This window comes from Myotis yumanensis, unplaced genomic scaffold, assembly GCF_028538775.1.
Source record: "Myotis yumanensis isolate MYYU_CA2020_CCGP unplaced genomic scaffold, mMyoYum1.0.hap1 SCAF_10, whole genome shotgun sequence".
Taxonomy (NCBI): Eukaryota; Metazoa; Chordata; class Mammalia; order Chiroptera; family Vespertilionidae; genus Myotis; species Myotis yumanensis.
In genome coordinates, this window is record NW_027223761.1 from 72793175 (window position 1) to 72806976 (window position 13802).

A 13802-nucleotide genomic window follows, 5' to 3' on the forward strand; every position below is an offset into this window, starting at 1 on the left:
GAAAGGTGGATGTGGAAATGTGACAAATTTGGCTCATGGAAGAGGGGGTGGGGAAGGCTTGTTTTCTAAACTGTAATTAATCTGGATAAAAGAAAGTAATTCCATAAATACCTGAGGCTATTGGGATTTATGGACGTTAGCTTATGTTTATTTAAAAAGTGAATTTTTAATATTTCCACTTGATTTATTAACTGGGCTGTCCTATCTACTTCAAGAAAAAAGACTTTATTTTTCCTAAAGCAGTTTTATGTTTACAATAAAATTGAGAGAAAGGTACAGAGATTTCCCATATAAACCTGCCCCATCGTCTTCGGAATTATCAACATCACTCACCAGAATGGCACATTTTTTTTACCAAAGATGAAGCTACATTGATTCAACTCCCAAAATTCATAGTTTATCTTGTGGCTCACTCTCATATTTCAGAGTCTGTGGGTTAAGGCAAATGTATAATAGCATATATCCATCATTATAATATCATACAGAGTATTTTCACTGCCCTAAAAGTTATCTCTGCTCCACCTGTTCATCCCATCCCCTCAATCACAGGCAACCACTGGTTTACTTACTGTCCTCACAGTGTTACTTTTCCCAGGAATTTATTTAGCTGGATTCACACAGCATGTAGCCTTTTCAGATTTGCTTCTTTCACTTAGTAATGTGTATTTAAGTCTCCTTGTCTTGTCATGGCTTGATAGTTCATTCTCTTTAGTGCCAAATAATATTTTGTGCCTGGATATACCACAATTTATTTACCCATTCATGTACTGAAAAGTCATCTTGATTGCTTCCAAGTTTTGGCAATTTTATACAAAGCTGCTATAAACACCTGTGTGTAGGTTTTTGTGTGGACATAAGTTTTCAACACCTTTAGATAAACACCAAAGAGCACAATTCCTGAATCATATGGTAAGGATATGTTTAGTTGTGCAAGAAATCACCAAAATGTCTTCCAAATAGACTGTACCTTTTTGCATTTCCAGCAGCAATGAATGAGAGTTCCGGTTGCTTCACATCTTCATCAGCATGCAGTGTTGTTAGTGTTCTGGATTTTGGCCATTTTAATAGACGTGTAGTGGTGTATCTCAGTATTGTTTTAATTTGTGTTTCCCTGATGACATATGATGTGAAGATCTTTTCATATTAATTTTTTCCATCTGTACATCTTCTTTGGTGTCGTGTCTGGTAAGGTGTTAGTATCATTTTTAAAAAATCAGATTTTTTAATTGTTGAATTTTAAGAGTTCTTTAAATATTTTGTATAATGGTCCTTTGTCAGTTGTGTCTTTTCCAAATATGTTTCCCCAATCTGTGGCTTGTCTTCTCCTTCTCTTGATATTGTCTTTCATAGTACAGAAGTTTTTAATTTTAATAAAGTTTAGCTTATTAGATTTTTCTTTTATAGATTGTGTCTTTGTTATTGTATCCAAAAAGGCATCACAATACCCAGGGTGGTCTAGGCTTTCTTTTATGTTATCTTCTAGGAGTTTTATAGTTTTCCATTTTATATTTATGTCTGTGATCATGTTGAGTTCATTTTTGTGAAGGGTGGAAGGTCTGTGTCTAGATCTTCTTTTTTTGTTTTTTGTTTTTCCTTGTGGATGTCCAGTTGTTCTAGCATCATTTGTCTTAGAGACTACCTTTGCTCCATATATTGTTTTTCTACCTTTTTCAAAGATCAGTTGACTATATTGGGGGTATATTTATGAGATCTCTATTGTGTTCCACTTGTGAATTTGCTTATTCTTCCACCAATACCACATTGTCTTGATTACTATAACTATATAATAAGTCTTGAAACTTCACTGTTTTGACAACAACTAACATTGTTTAGAATTCATTATATGTTTACTAAAAATTATAGCAGACATTCACCATATTCTGGGAAAATGTTCAAAATTCTGGTAAATCAAGAATCTCTGGAAACTTTGTTTTTGAAAATAATAGACTCAATATTTATTTTTATAAAGAGTGAATGGATGGATTTCGAATAGTAACTGAATATAAATGCAGGGATGGGAAATATAGAAAGTTTGTAAAGATCATTGAGTTATTCATTGTGATTGGGACATGGACTAAATTAAAGTGATAGTGGTGAATAAAAGTGGACATTGGAGTCATATTAGTGATGATCTTCGAAGACAGTTTACTATACAGTGGAAAGAATTGTTCAGTCTCCCACATCTAACTTGAGAATTTAGAAAGAAATTTTGACTGGTATTTGGATATATTTTTCTTTGCTAATCTGCCTCGGTATTCAATAATCTTCATGATAAACAACCTGGAGCCTGGCAACAGTATTTTCTTCATGATTGAGATTCCTGGGCAGAGCTGAAATGTACTTTGATAGATCTACTGAGAGCTTTATCAGGAAAAGAGCTTTCTTTGATAGGCAGTCATTTGGGTTCTATTTTCCCTCATTTGGGAATAGTTCCCAGGCTAAATCACTGTTCTATTTATATCCATGACCTCCTTTTTGATGCTGTATCAGCTGAGCACTACCGAGACTTCCTTAAGAGAAGTAGTATTTGGGTCAGAAACATCAACTAAAGTGAGTGTAATTAGATAGATTTTATTTTTAAGAAATGAAGATATTTTTTGAAGCTTTGTTAGTGAATTTTTAAAGTTGTTTACATTTGAATTGCTAAACCGTTATGCACAATTCACTTGGAAGTATTTAATTAAACTCAACAAACTTACTTTGGATCATTGAATACCTACTGTGCTAGGTGATTCTCAGCATTTGGGGTGTATGTGTTGGGGCCAGAAGTTGTAATCTAAGTTTCTGACAAATAAGGAAGTATCTGGAGAAGTTTATTGTCCCTATGGGTAGAGTGAAAGAGAGAGGTTTTATGGGAATGAATGGCTGGAGTTCAGGATAGAAGTGCTTTTCTCTTTTCTGAAAGCTCATTGGCTCTTAAAAGAAGTGACTATCTGAATGTTGTAATATTTTTAACTCATATCATATACCACGAGTCTTCAAATTTTGAGAATCATAAAATACACCATATAATACACGTGAAAATGCATATAGCTGGGAGTCTGATTTAGGTGGGGCATGGGGATCTAATTTTTACCAAGTACTTTTGGGTGATTCTTACACAGGTGGTCCTGAGAGTTGCATTTGAAAAGCCTTCTGAGAGGACAATTCCTGGGAAATAATTTCAGAGTTTCCCAAAAATGTAGAAATTAGATATAATTTAAAACAATTGATAAAACTCTTACTTAGTATTCTGACCCTTTGCCCCCTTCTTTAGCGTTAGGTCACAGGGCTGTGGCAATATTCAGGCTACCCCATCCTGCCAGTCATCACCTGTGATGCCTCAGTTTTCTCTGGAATCTCTGGTACTGGTGAGTGATCTGCATTCAGGAGGGAAGCCCCACTCCACATCCTGTTAATGTTGGGTGGAATGCCCTACAGAGACCTGGTTCACAGTGGAATAGAAGTCTCAGGCAATAGCTGGTATGGGGGTTTGCCTGACAAATACGCCATCTTCTCAATGGCAGCTAAATAGATTAGGAGAGTGATGGAAGTGGTGGATGAAAAGCAGGTGGAGAGATGGGGATCCTGGAAAAAGAAAAGGTAGAGGAGGAGGAGGTACAAGTGAAGATGATGGAATGATGTCCATGGGGAGAGGAATAGAAGTTGTGAAAGAAAATAAAGTGTTAGAGGTAAAGGAGGTGGTAAGGCTGTGGTCACTGGATATGATGCCTTCAAGGACTTTCTTCAGTCTGGATTTAGGGACAGTGAATGCTCAGGCTGGCAGGGCCCTCCTCCAGCTGGAACCCACATTTGGGCGAATGCAGTGGCACTTGAGTGAGGGTACAAGATTCATCGATTAAAATGTACCCACATTCTGGGACACCACCTTTTGCAATAAACCCTCCAACAACCATGCTTATTGGCTACTATGCAGATTTCCTGATGTTCATATCAACTAGGAGTGAAAGAGTTCAGATATCTCAGGACAGGCTACAAGTTCAAAGACATCACCTGCAACTTCCTCATCTGGTTTTCAAACTACAGCCTGCCAGAATCTGACAAGATCGTTGTTATTAAGAGAATCTGTAGTCCAAGTCCTGCAATACTACCTGCTCTGTGATGGGAACTCAAACTATTTCATCAGGGCAGCTTGAGGAGGTATTCAAGCCATTTGGGCACTAGTGTGATTAATTCTACCTTGGAAATTGTCCCTGTGCCAGGTTACCTGCCATCAGCTGTAGGAGCTCTGTTTGGCCAGCAGTGAAGTGGATATGCTGGCCTCACTACACCTTGGCTCCTCTGGGCCTTCAGTGCTTCCAACGTCAAGAATGCAGCTTTAATGGCCATGGCCGTCACTTTGTCAAGCCAAGAAAATGATGCTGAAGACTGCACTGCCTTTGTCTACATTGCTTGAAGCTTTCTCTGTGTCAGGACCTTCCTACCTGTTTTTGAGGAAGGAATTTATAAGTCATATTTGAAGAGGATAAGTACATCTTCAAGAATTGCACCCTCACCCTGGCCAATGTGGTTCAGTTGGTTGGGCATTTTCCCATGTACCAAAAAGTTGCTGGTTCAATTTCAAGTCAGGGTACATGCCCAGGTTGTGGGCTCGATTCCTTGGTAGGGGATATACAGGAGACAGTCGATTAATGTTCTACTCTCACAAAAAATTAAATTAGCTCTCTCTGAAAATCAATAAAAGTATATATATATATATAGAGAGAGAGAGAGAGAGAGAATTGCAATCTCAAGAACAATGAAAAACTGCGTTCATGCTTGCTGTCTGTGGCAAATTACTCATTTTCGATATGTCCAGTGGACATTCTATGGCCCTAAGACCTCTGCTTGGCCACCAACACCTGGATTTTTATCTTTGGCCTGGAGCACATTTCACCCACCCTGCTGAGTATCAGGAAAAACAGACATAAACAGTGGAGCCTGTATGAGGTGAAGAGCAAAAAGTAAGGGGCTTCAAAATCTACCCAAGTTCAGTTTTTCCTGTTTTTCTGCTACCGATAAGTCTTCACGAAGGCTTATGCTATGCTCAACCTTTTCCGCCCAGGCTTTTCAATAATCCGTGTCCAGACCACTAGCAACCCCAGCATCTGGTCTCTGCAGAACTGCTTGTGGACTCAAACTCCTTGCCAACCATTGGAAGACTGAGTTCTCTTTTCCTGTCACACAGGAACCTACCTAATGTCAGACAGGTGATGGGGCTGACAGGTGTGGCTCCATCCACACAGCAAGGGTGGATGTGGTATCCCTTCTGAGAATCAAGTGTTCTTAGCCACTACCAATGAGCCCATGAAGAATATAGCACACATGCAAGCCCCTTTCACTCACATGATTATGATCAAGTGACCAAGTGCTCTGTGAGGTGCTAGGAGACAAATGAAGACATTTGTCGTCTTTAGGCTTCACTTGTCTGCCTACATCTTTTTTTAAAATATATTTTATAGATTTTTACAGAGAGGAAGTGAGAGGGATAGAGAGTCAGAAACATTGACGAGAGAGAACATTGATCAGCTGCCTCCTGCACACTCCCCACTGGGGATGTGCCCACAACCAAGGTACATGCCCCTGACTGGAATCAAACTTGGGACCCTTGAGTCCGCAGGCCGACGCTCTATCCACTGAGCCAAACCAGTCAGGGCCTGCCTACATCTTATTCCAACTCCTCTCCTGTCTCCTTCCTCTCTCCCTCCATCTCTGTCCCTCTCTTTTCGTTTCTGAAGACATTAGAAGCAAAAACAGAAGCATAACAAGTAGAAAACAGACTTTGTAATTTGCTTCTCTTCTTGGTAATATCCAGAGGGAGAGAGAGGTCGTGCAGTAAGGTAGACTGACAAAGTTTGCTGACCCTCTGCTCTTATTACCTCTACCTAAGCTCTCTTTCACAAATCATAGAAAGTTCAAAGGAAGGCAGAATAAGGGTTGTAGGACTGAAGGACTGAGGTATCATGAGTCCCAAGGCACAGGGTTGATTAATTGCCTTATTGTATGCAGTGTTCTTTTAGGCTGATCCAAACCTCGCTCCAATACCACAATCTCCCTACAACAAACACACTCTTCTCTCCCCACTGTGCCCAAATTTCCAAGAAACCTCTTTGATATTTCTTGAACATTAGCCTGGAAGGAAGGGAGAAGAATGTTACAGGAATGATATTCTTTTAGTGCTAAAATAAATTATTTTACATGATAAAACTTACGTCAGTATGAACATAGGGGTACATATATTCTTTCTAATGAGTGTTTCTGATTTCTCGGAATATATCCCTACAAGTAGGATCACTAGGTCAAATTCTAGTTCTCTTTTTAACTTTTTGAGGAAACTCCAAACTGTTTTCCACGGAGGCTGCACCAGTCTACATTCCCACCAGCAGTGTACCAGGGTTCCCTTTTATCCACATCCTCGCCAACATTTATCATTTGTTGATTTGTCGATAATGAGCATTCTGACCTCTGTATGCCTACCCTGGAGAACTGTTTATTTGGATCCTTTGCCCATTGTTTAATTGAATTGTTTATCTTCCATTTGTTAAGTTGTCTGAGTTCCCTATAAATTTTGGAGGTTAACCCCTTATCAGATATATTATTGGCAGATATGTTCTCCCATGCAGTGGGCTCTCTTGTTGTTTTGTTGATGGTTTCTTTTGCTGTGCAGAAGCTTTTTATTTTGATGTAGTCCCATTTGTTTATTTTCTCCTTATTTTCCCTTGCCCTAGGAGATGTATCTGTAAACATATTGCTACAAGAGATGTCTGAGATTTTGCTGCTAATGGTTTCTTCTAGGATTTTTATTGTTTCATGTGTTACATTTACATTTTTTGTCCATTTTGAGTTTATTTTTGTGTATGGTGTAAGTTTGTGGTCTTGTTTCATTTTTTTTGCAGGTATCTGTCCAATTCTCCCAACACCATTTATTGAAGAGACTGTCTTGACTCCATCATATGCTCTTGCCTCCTTTGTCAAATATTAATTGACCATAAATGGCTTGGGTCGATTTCTGGAGTTTCTGTTCTGTTCCATTGGTCTATATGCCTGTTCTTGTGCCAGTACCAGGCTGTTCTGAGTACAGTGGCTTTGTAGTATAACTTGATATTTTGTATTGTGATCCTTCCAACTTTGTTCTTCTTTCTCAAGATTGCTGTAGCTATTTGAGGTATTTTTTGATTCCATATAAATTTTTGGAGTATTTGTTCTAGGTCTGTGAAATATGACATTGGTATTTTAATAGGGCAATTTACAATAGCTAATATTTGGAAACAGCCTAAGTGCCCATCAGCAGATGAGTAGATTAAAAAACTGTGGTATATCTACACAATGGAATACTATGCAGCTGTAAAAAAGAAAGAACTCTTACCATTTGCAAAACATGGATGGAACAGAGAGAATTATGCTAAGAGAAATAAGCCAGTCAGAGAAAGATAAGTATCACATGATGTCACTCATATGTGGACTCTAATGAACAGCATAAACTGATGAACATAAATAGACCCAGAGATATAGAAACAACGAACAGACAGTCAATCCTCAGAGGGAAGGCATGAGAAGGTGGGAAGGGAGGAGGGAAAAGATCAACCAATGAACTCATATGCTTATACGGCGTGACCCATGGACACAGACAATAGAGTGGTGAAGGCCTGGGGGTGGGATGGGTGGTGAGGTCGATGGGGAAAAAGGGGACATATATAATACTTTCAACAATAAAAAGTAAATAAATAAATAAATAAATAAATAAATAGAGTGAATACATAAGAAGTTTATTTCTGCCCTACCTAACCAGTTTGGCTCAGTGGATAGAGCGTCAGCCTGGGGACTGAAAGGTCCCAAGTTAGATTACGGTCAAGGGCATATACCTTGGTTGTGGGCACATCCCCAGTAGGAGCTGTGCAGGAGGCAGCTGATCGATATTTCTAACTCTCTATCCCTCTCCCTGCCTCTCTGTAAAAAAAATCAATGTAATATACATTTTTAAAAATTTTAAAAAAGTTTATTTCTGAAATGAATTTTGACAACAAGGGATTGAGAAGAAGATATATTGAGATAGGCCACTTCTTTAAAGTTTGATAAAGACAGCTATAAAAATAATTGTGGGACAACATTTGTACATAATATTTTTAATATTTAAACCTCCTCTTCCATGTTCAGAAAAGAATATAAAGTTTGCAGACATTTGCATAGCACTGTCTTTTCCATCTCCATGCATAGTCTAGCCATCCTTATTTTCATTCTTATTTAAGAGCAGGTTGGAGATGCTGAAAATAAAGGAAATGCACTATTTTAAGTGATCCATTGTATTTAACATTTTATTTTAAAAACACTGAAGCAATTATAAAGGAATTCAAAACATAGTCAACTTTATGGCAGCTTTTTTGTAGTATGTTCACAATTTCCATTTGTTTTACTTTGGTTTAACTCAAGGAAACATCCTCAAGATCAATTGTAATTGATACATAATGCTTTCACTTCTGCAGCTCCTCATGAGACAAAGTCAACTAATGATTTTGAATAGAAGCCACTAGAATTTTCACATGCTGAACATGTATAGACCTGATAGTGGTGTTTTTTTAGAGAAAAGCACGGAGCTTTAATAGAAAGCTGCATTACTAAGGTGGTAGTATTTCAGTCAAGATTTTCAGGTTAAGATGCTGAATATATCTGCAAGGAAAGAAAAACCTCACACAAGATATACTGCCTGTTCTTTACAGACACCTGAGTATATGAAAACTTTTAAACTATTCCCTATTCACTCATTATTCACTAGTGCTATTTGCCAAATGTTACTGGCTCTTCTATGGGCACAAGATTGGTAGCATTTCCCCATCCTCTTTATGTTAAGCATATAGCCGTGTGACTTTCTTCGGTGACTAAATCTTGAGAAGAAGCAATATATGTCACATCTGGGCACAGCTTTAAAAGCTAGTGTATAATTTGTCAGAGCTTCCTTTCCCCTGTCATGACAACCAGCTCCAGGTGAGGAGGTGCTGTTAGCCTTGTCCCCTGAGTGAAGAGACATAGCAAGGTCTTTCTCTCCTCTGCCACCGGCTTTTAACCCACATGAATATGTAGCACGAATCAGAAACAAACCCTTGTTATTTTAGGGCAGTGATGGCGAACCTATGACACGCGTGTCAGAGGTGACACACGAACTCATTTTTTTGGTTGATTTTTCCTTGTTAAATGGCATTTAAATATATAAAATAAATATAAAAAATATAAATATTTGTTTTACTATGGTTGCAAATATAAAAAAATTTCTATATGTGACACGGCACCAGAGTTAAGTTAGGGTTTTTCAAAATGTTGACACGCTGAGCTCAAAAGCTTCGCCATCACTGTTTTAGAGCATTCAGGTTTGGAGGTTATTTTGTTAATGCAGCACAGTTTTAAAAAAAATCTTTTAGATTTTTTTAAATTTTATTTTGGGTGTTTATGAATAATTGTAAGAATGCTACATTTTACCAAGGGCCATTCTTTTGTGTGTCCATTTATTGACTCTTGATCCTGTTATTTCTAATCGCTATTCTGACTTCAAATATTTGGGAACTAAATGCTATAAAATCTTACATGATATGTATGAGTTTTAATGTGAATTTGTTATATTTATGTTGTGCACATATTTATCTTTTACTTCATTAGATTTATGTTTTGTATCAATTAGTAACATATTGGTGCATCTTATCTGCACTATTATGTTACACTAGAGGCCCGGTGAATGGCATTCGTGCACTTGGAGGGGGGGTCCCTCAGCCCAGCCTGTGCCCTCTCACAGTCCGGGACCCCTTGGAGGATAAGCGGGCAGATGGACTCCTTAGTGCTGCTGAGGAGGCTGGAGAGGCTCTAGCCACCGCTGCTGCACTCGCCAGCTGTCAGCCCCGGCTTCTGGCTGAGTGGCACTCCCCCTGTGGGAGTGCACTGACCACTAAGGGGCAGCTCCTGCATTGAGTGTCTTCCTCCTGGTGGTCAGTGCACGTCATAGCAACTGGTTGTTCCACTATACAGTCGATTTGCATATTAGGATTTTATTATATAGGATACTCCTATGGAGAAAGTGTAACATATAACTAATTCTTACTCTTTTGGTACAATTTCTGGAAATGCACATTTAGTGGTACTCAATAAACTTTTGCTGAAAAGATAATGGAGATGATGCTGCTGAGGAAAATGATGACAGTAGGGATTTCAAGAAGAGATCATGCTCCAGGAACACATATGTGCAGAGTGACTGTGATACAATTCAGTTTAAACAAATACATTGACTATGTGTTCTAATATCCGGAAATCAGAAGTTAGTTTCAAAGTACATAGCTAAAAGTCTTCTAGATTTTAAAATTGTGTAGAAATACAGAAAGATGAGATAAATGTGAGAATTAGCAAAGGGTTTTGTGTTTCTAAGGAAGAAATAATAAATGGCCACAGATTAACGTTTATTATTTGCTGGGTGTCTTTCTGAGTGGAGATTCTTTGGGGGTAGTATATTCTAGTCTTAGGAATAAATTCTTTGCCAGTTCACATTGCATCATCTTATATGTTCTTATATGATTTTATTTCCATTTTTCTGGCACCAGAAAACAGATCTTGAAGTGAAAATTTTGAACTTCATTATAGGTCTGAGGGTATTGGAATCATTTTTTTATGTGTATTTCCTGATAAGATTCTGATAAGCAAGTGATAATTTTGGCTTCTTCGGCTTCTTAAGTTTTCTTATCATATTGTCTAAGTTAATGGTCACAGAATTTAATGCAGTACAGTACATCTTTTAATACATCTATAGTATTAGAATACATTCACGTGAAATTTAATTATGGCTGCCGAAACCGGTTTGGCTCAGTGGATAGAGCGTCGGCCTGCGGACTGAAGGGTCCCAGGTTCGATTCCGGTCAAGGGCATGTACCTGGGTTGCGGGCACATCTCCAGTGGGAGATGTGCAGGAGGCGGCTGGTCGATGATTCTCTCTCATCGATGTTTCTAGCTCTCTGTCTCTCTCTCTTCCTCTCTGTAAAAAATCAATAAAAAATATATTTAAAAAAAAAATTTAATTATGGCTATTAAATCTTAACTAATAGAATATCTTATAATTCTTGGTATATTTAGAATAAAGCATGTCTGGCCATTTTTAGGCATTTTTTCCTACACAGATCTACATGACTTTCATGGGGAAAAATAGTGAAATGAGAAAACAACTAGGATGTCTGTTGTTATAATCATGGTAAACATGGTAGGTTAATTTATTCATTTGGTGGATATTTGTTAAATATCTACATTTTAACACCATATAAGCCCTGTGAATACAAAGATAAAAAAACAGATATTGCATTTTTAAAGAGCTTACATCATAACCAGGAGTATATATTGATTATACATAGAGAGATGTTGATTATAGCCTATGATTAAAACTATAGCAAAGTGGTGTGGAAAGTGCTAAAACAGAATAGAAGAAAGGATTTGTTCTACCAGGAACTAATAGAGGGCCATGGAGGGCCACAGAGAAAATATGAAATTGGAATTGAGCATTTTATACAATATTTCATCTCTTTTCTCTAATTAAAAGATTAGAACACTTGAAGATTTTACCATCGTATTTACTTTGGATAACTAGTGAACTTTCCTCTGAAAATAAGGTGTGCCCCAATTTTTATGCCTATTCTATGCTTTGGAAATTTGGGAATTTTAACCTGGGGTCATTGTTTAAAATATTGAACAAAAGCAATGGCAATTCAGAATGGATGCTGACAACAGAACTAGAACAGGGTCAGAGAGACCCTCACAGTGCCTGTTAACTCTTTCATGGTGGGACTATGCATGGGATTGTGCACAGGAATTACTCATCTCAAATATAGCCACTATTGAAGGTTTGAGGAAGATGAGCAGGCGGCTTTGGAAAAGGTCATTATTTAGAAACTGTCTGGATAAAATACTGACTATTCTTTTTTTTGCAGAGCATATTATTTTATGTTCCAGTTGTTCTTAATTTCAGGGATCATCCATAGTGATAATGGCGATGAGCAGCCCTGGCGTGAGATGCCAGCATTTGACTGAGGCTGTTTGCAAACTCGGCTCTGATTATTCTCAGTGGTCTAATTGCCTAATTTGCCGGTGTTTTGCTGACATGTTTTTCAGCAACATTTGTGATTGCAGATAACTAATCATTTCTATTCCGGCCGTTTATCACATGTTTGCATTTGATTTGTCTGATTGCTGCAGGTGGAAACAATAGGTGACGCATACTGTGTCGCTGCAGGACTGCACAGAAAAAGCCTCTGCCACGCCAAGCCCATTGCGCTCATGGCCCTGAAAATGATGGAGCTTTCAGAAGAGGTGCTGACACCTGACGGGAGGCCCATCCAGGTAGCTCTCTCAACACGACGCTTTGAGTAGTAGTGCGTGCTTAACTGAAGGGAGCAAGACATTCCCTTCAGCACCCTACATACTAGAACAGAGATCTAGATAAGTTGCGTGCTCAAGGAAGATGAGGGATAGCTAGAGTTGACTCATAGAGCCAGGACCAGAACAAATGGAATGCGGTCTAAAACAGGAAAAGGTGTGTGGAAGGCAAATTACCATGGAGGGGAAACAAAGGAGCTAAAGGATTAGATCAAGGAGAAGAACTTGTTTTCAGTGACCAGGTTACCAAATCCAAGCATGAATGATGGTCAGAATCAGAGTCAGAGAAATAATCCAAAAAATGAGGAACAAAAAAGGTAAGAAAATGGACCTGGGCAACTTCCTGTGAGTGATGTACAGCTATCCCTCATGCAGCCTCAGGGTGCCTTCTGCAATTTTTATGTGGCAGAGCTTGAAGGTTGGAGCCCAGTAACTGAGGAAACTTTAAAAATGGAAAATGTAACCTTTGGTGAGCTGTGCTCTTTGTGGTACTGATGGCTCCCTGCAGTCTGGTAACTACCTGTGAGAATGGATTAGGTCACATCACTATCGTTTTGCCAGAATCCGGTGGATCCCAGATGTGTTGTTGTTATGAATCCTTATAAACCAGAAATCTTGCATTTGGAGAAGTAACCTTGAACTTAAGGGAGCCCCTTTGTAACAGCTCACTAACTATGAGTTAAGAAAATTAGAGAAAATAAAGTCTTAAAATATGAGTACATTTCTAGTTCTGGCATTATAGCAAATTAATCCCTGCATGTCCCTTCTGATGGAATTATTAAAATGGAGGGTTAACCATTTTTTAAATGTTGTTTAAAGATTACTAAGCACAACACTGAAGTTATAGAAAAGAGAGAAATGTGCCAATCACACGTGGCTACAGATTGAACAAAATTTAAGTGGTGAACTTAAATGAAGGGCTCTGTCACTAGCAGTGAGAGTAGGAAACAGTATTTCCTCTCTGGGGGAAGACAACTTCAATCTCATCTTCAAAGACTTTCCACAGATAACAATCTCTGGAAAATCTGTGGCTGATATTCAAAACGAAACAAAATAAAATAAACAAGCAAACACACACACATTCACTCTGGAAAACAAAGCACTATAGATAAGATGAGAAAAACAGAACTGGAGTGTTGTCAAATATCACAATTTTCAGGCAGAATAAAAATTACAATATTTAATATAATGAAAGAAATAAAAGTGAAGTTTTAAAATGTGAGGCAGAAACAGTAGATTTGAAAAAGAACAAGAGAACTTGTATGGAGTCAACATAATGTTTTTTTAAAAAGCTCAGTGGATGAATATAAAAGCAGATTAGACATAGCTGAAGCAAAAATTAGTACACTTGAAGTTAGAACTGAAGAAATTATCCATATTAAGTTCTGAGACTTAACAATGATAAAATATGAATCAGAGAGTATAAAATATAA

The 13802-nt window shown here is 38.0% G+C and overlaps 1 protein-coding gene across 1 annotated transcript in view; it reads left to right on the forward strand.

Moving 5' to 3' along the window:
- GUCY1A2 (guanylate cyclase 1 soluble subunit alpha 2) overlaps positions 1-13802 on the forward strand; it is a 265199-nt gene that overhangs the window by 182415 nt on the left and 68982 nt on the right. Inside the window, exon 6 of the mRNA XM_070425990.1 lies at positions 12190-12333. Within this exon, the coding sequence (XP_070282091.1) occupies positions 12190-12333 (144 nt within the window). The remainder of the gene's footprint in view (positions 1-12189; positions 12334-13802) is intronic.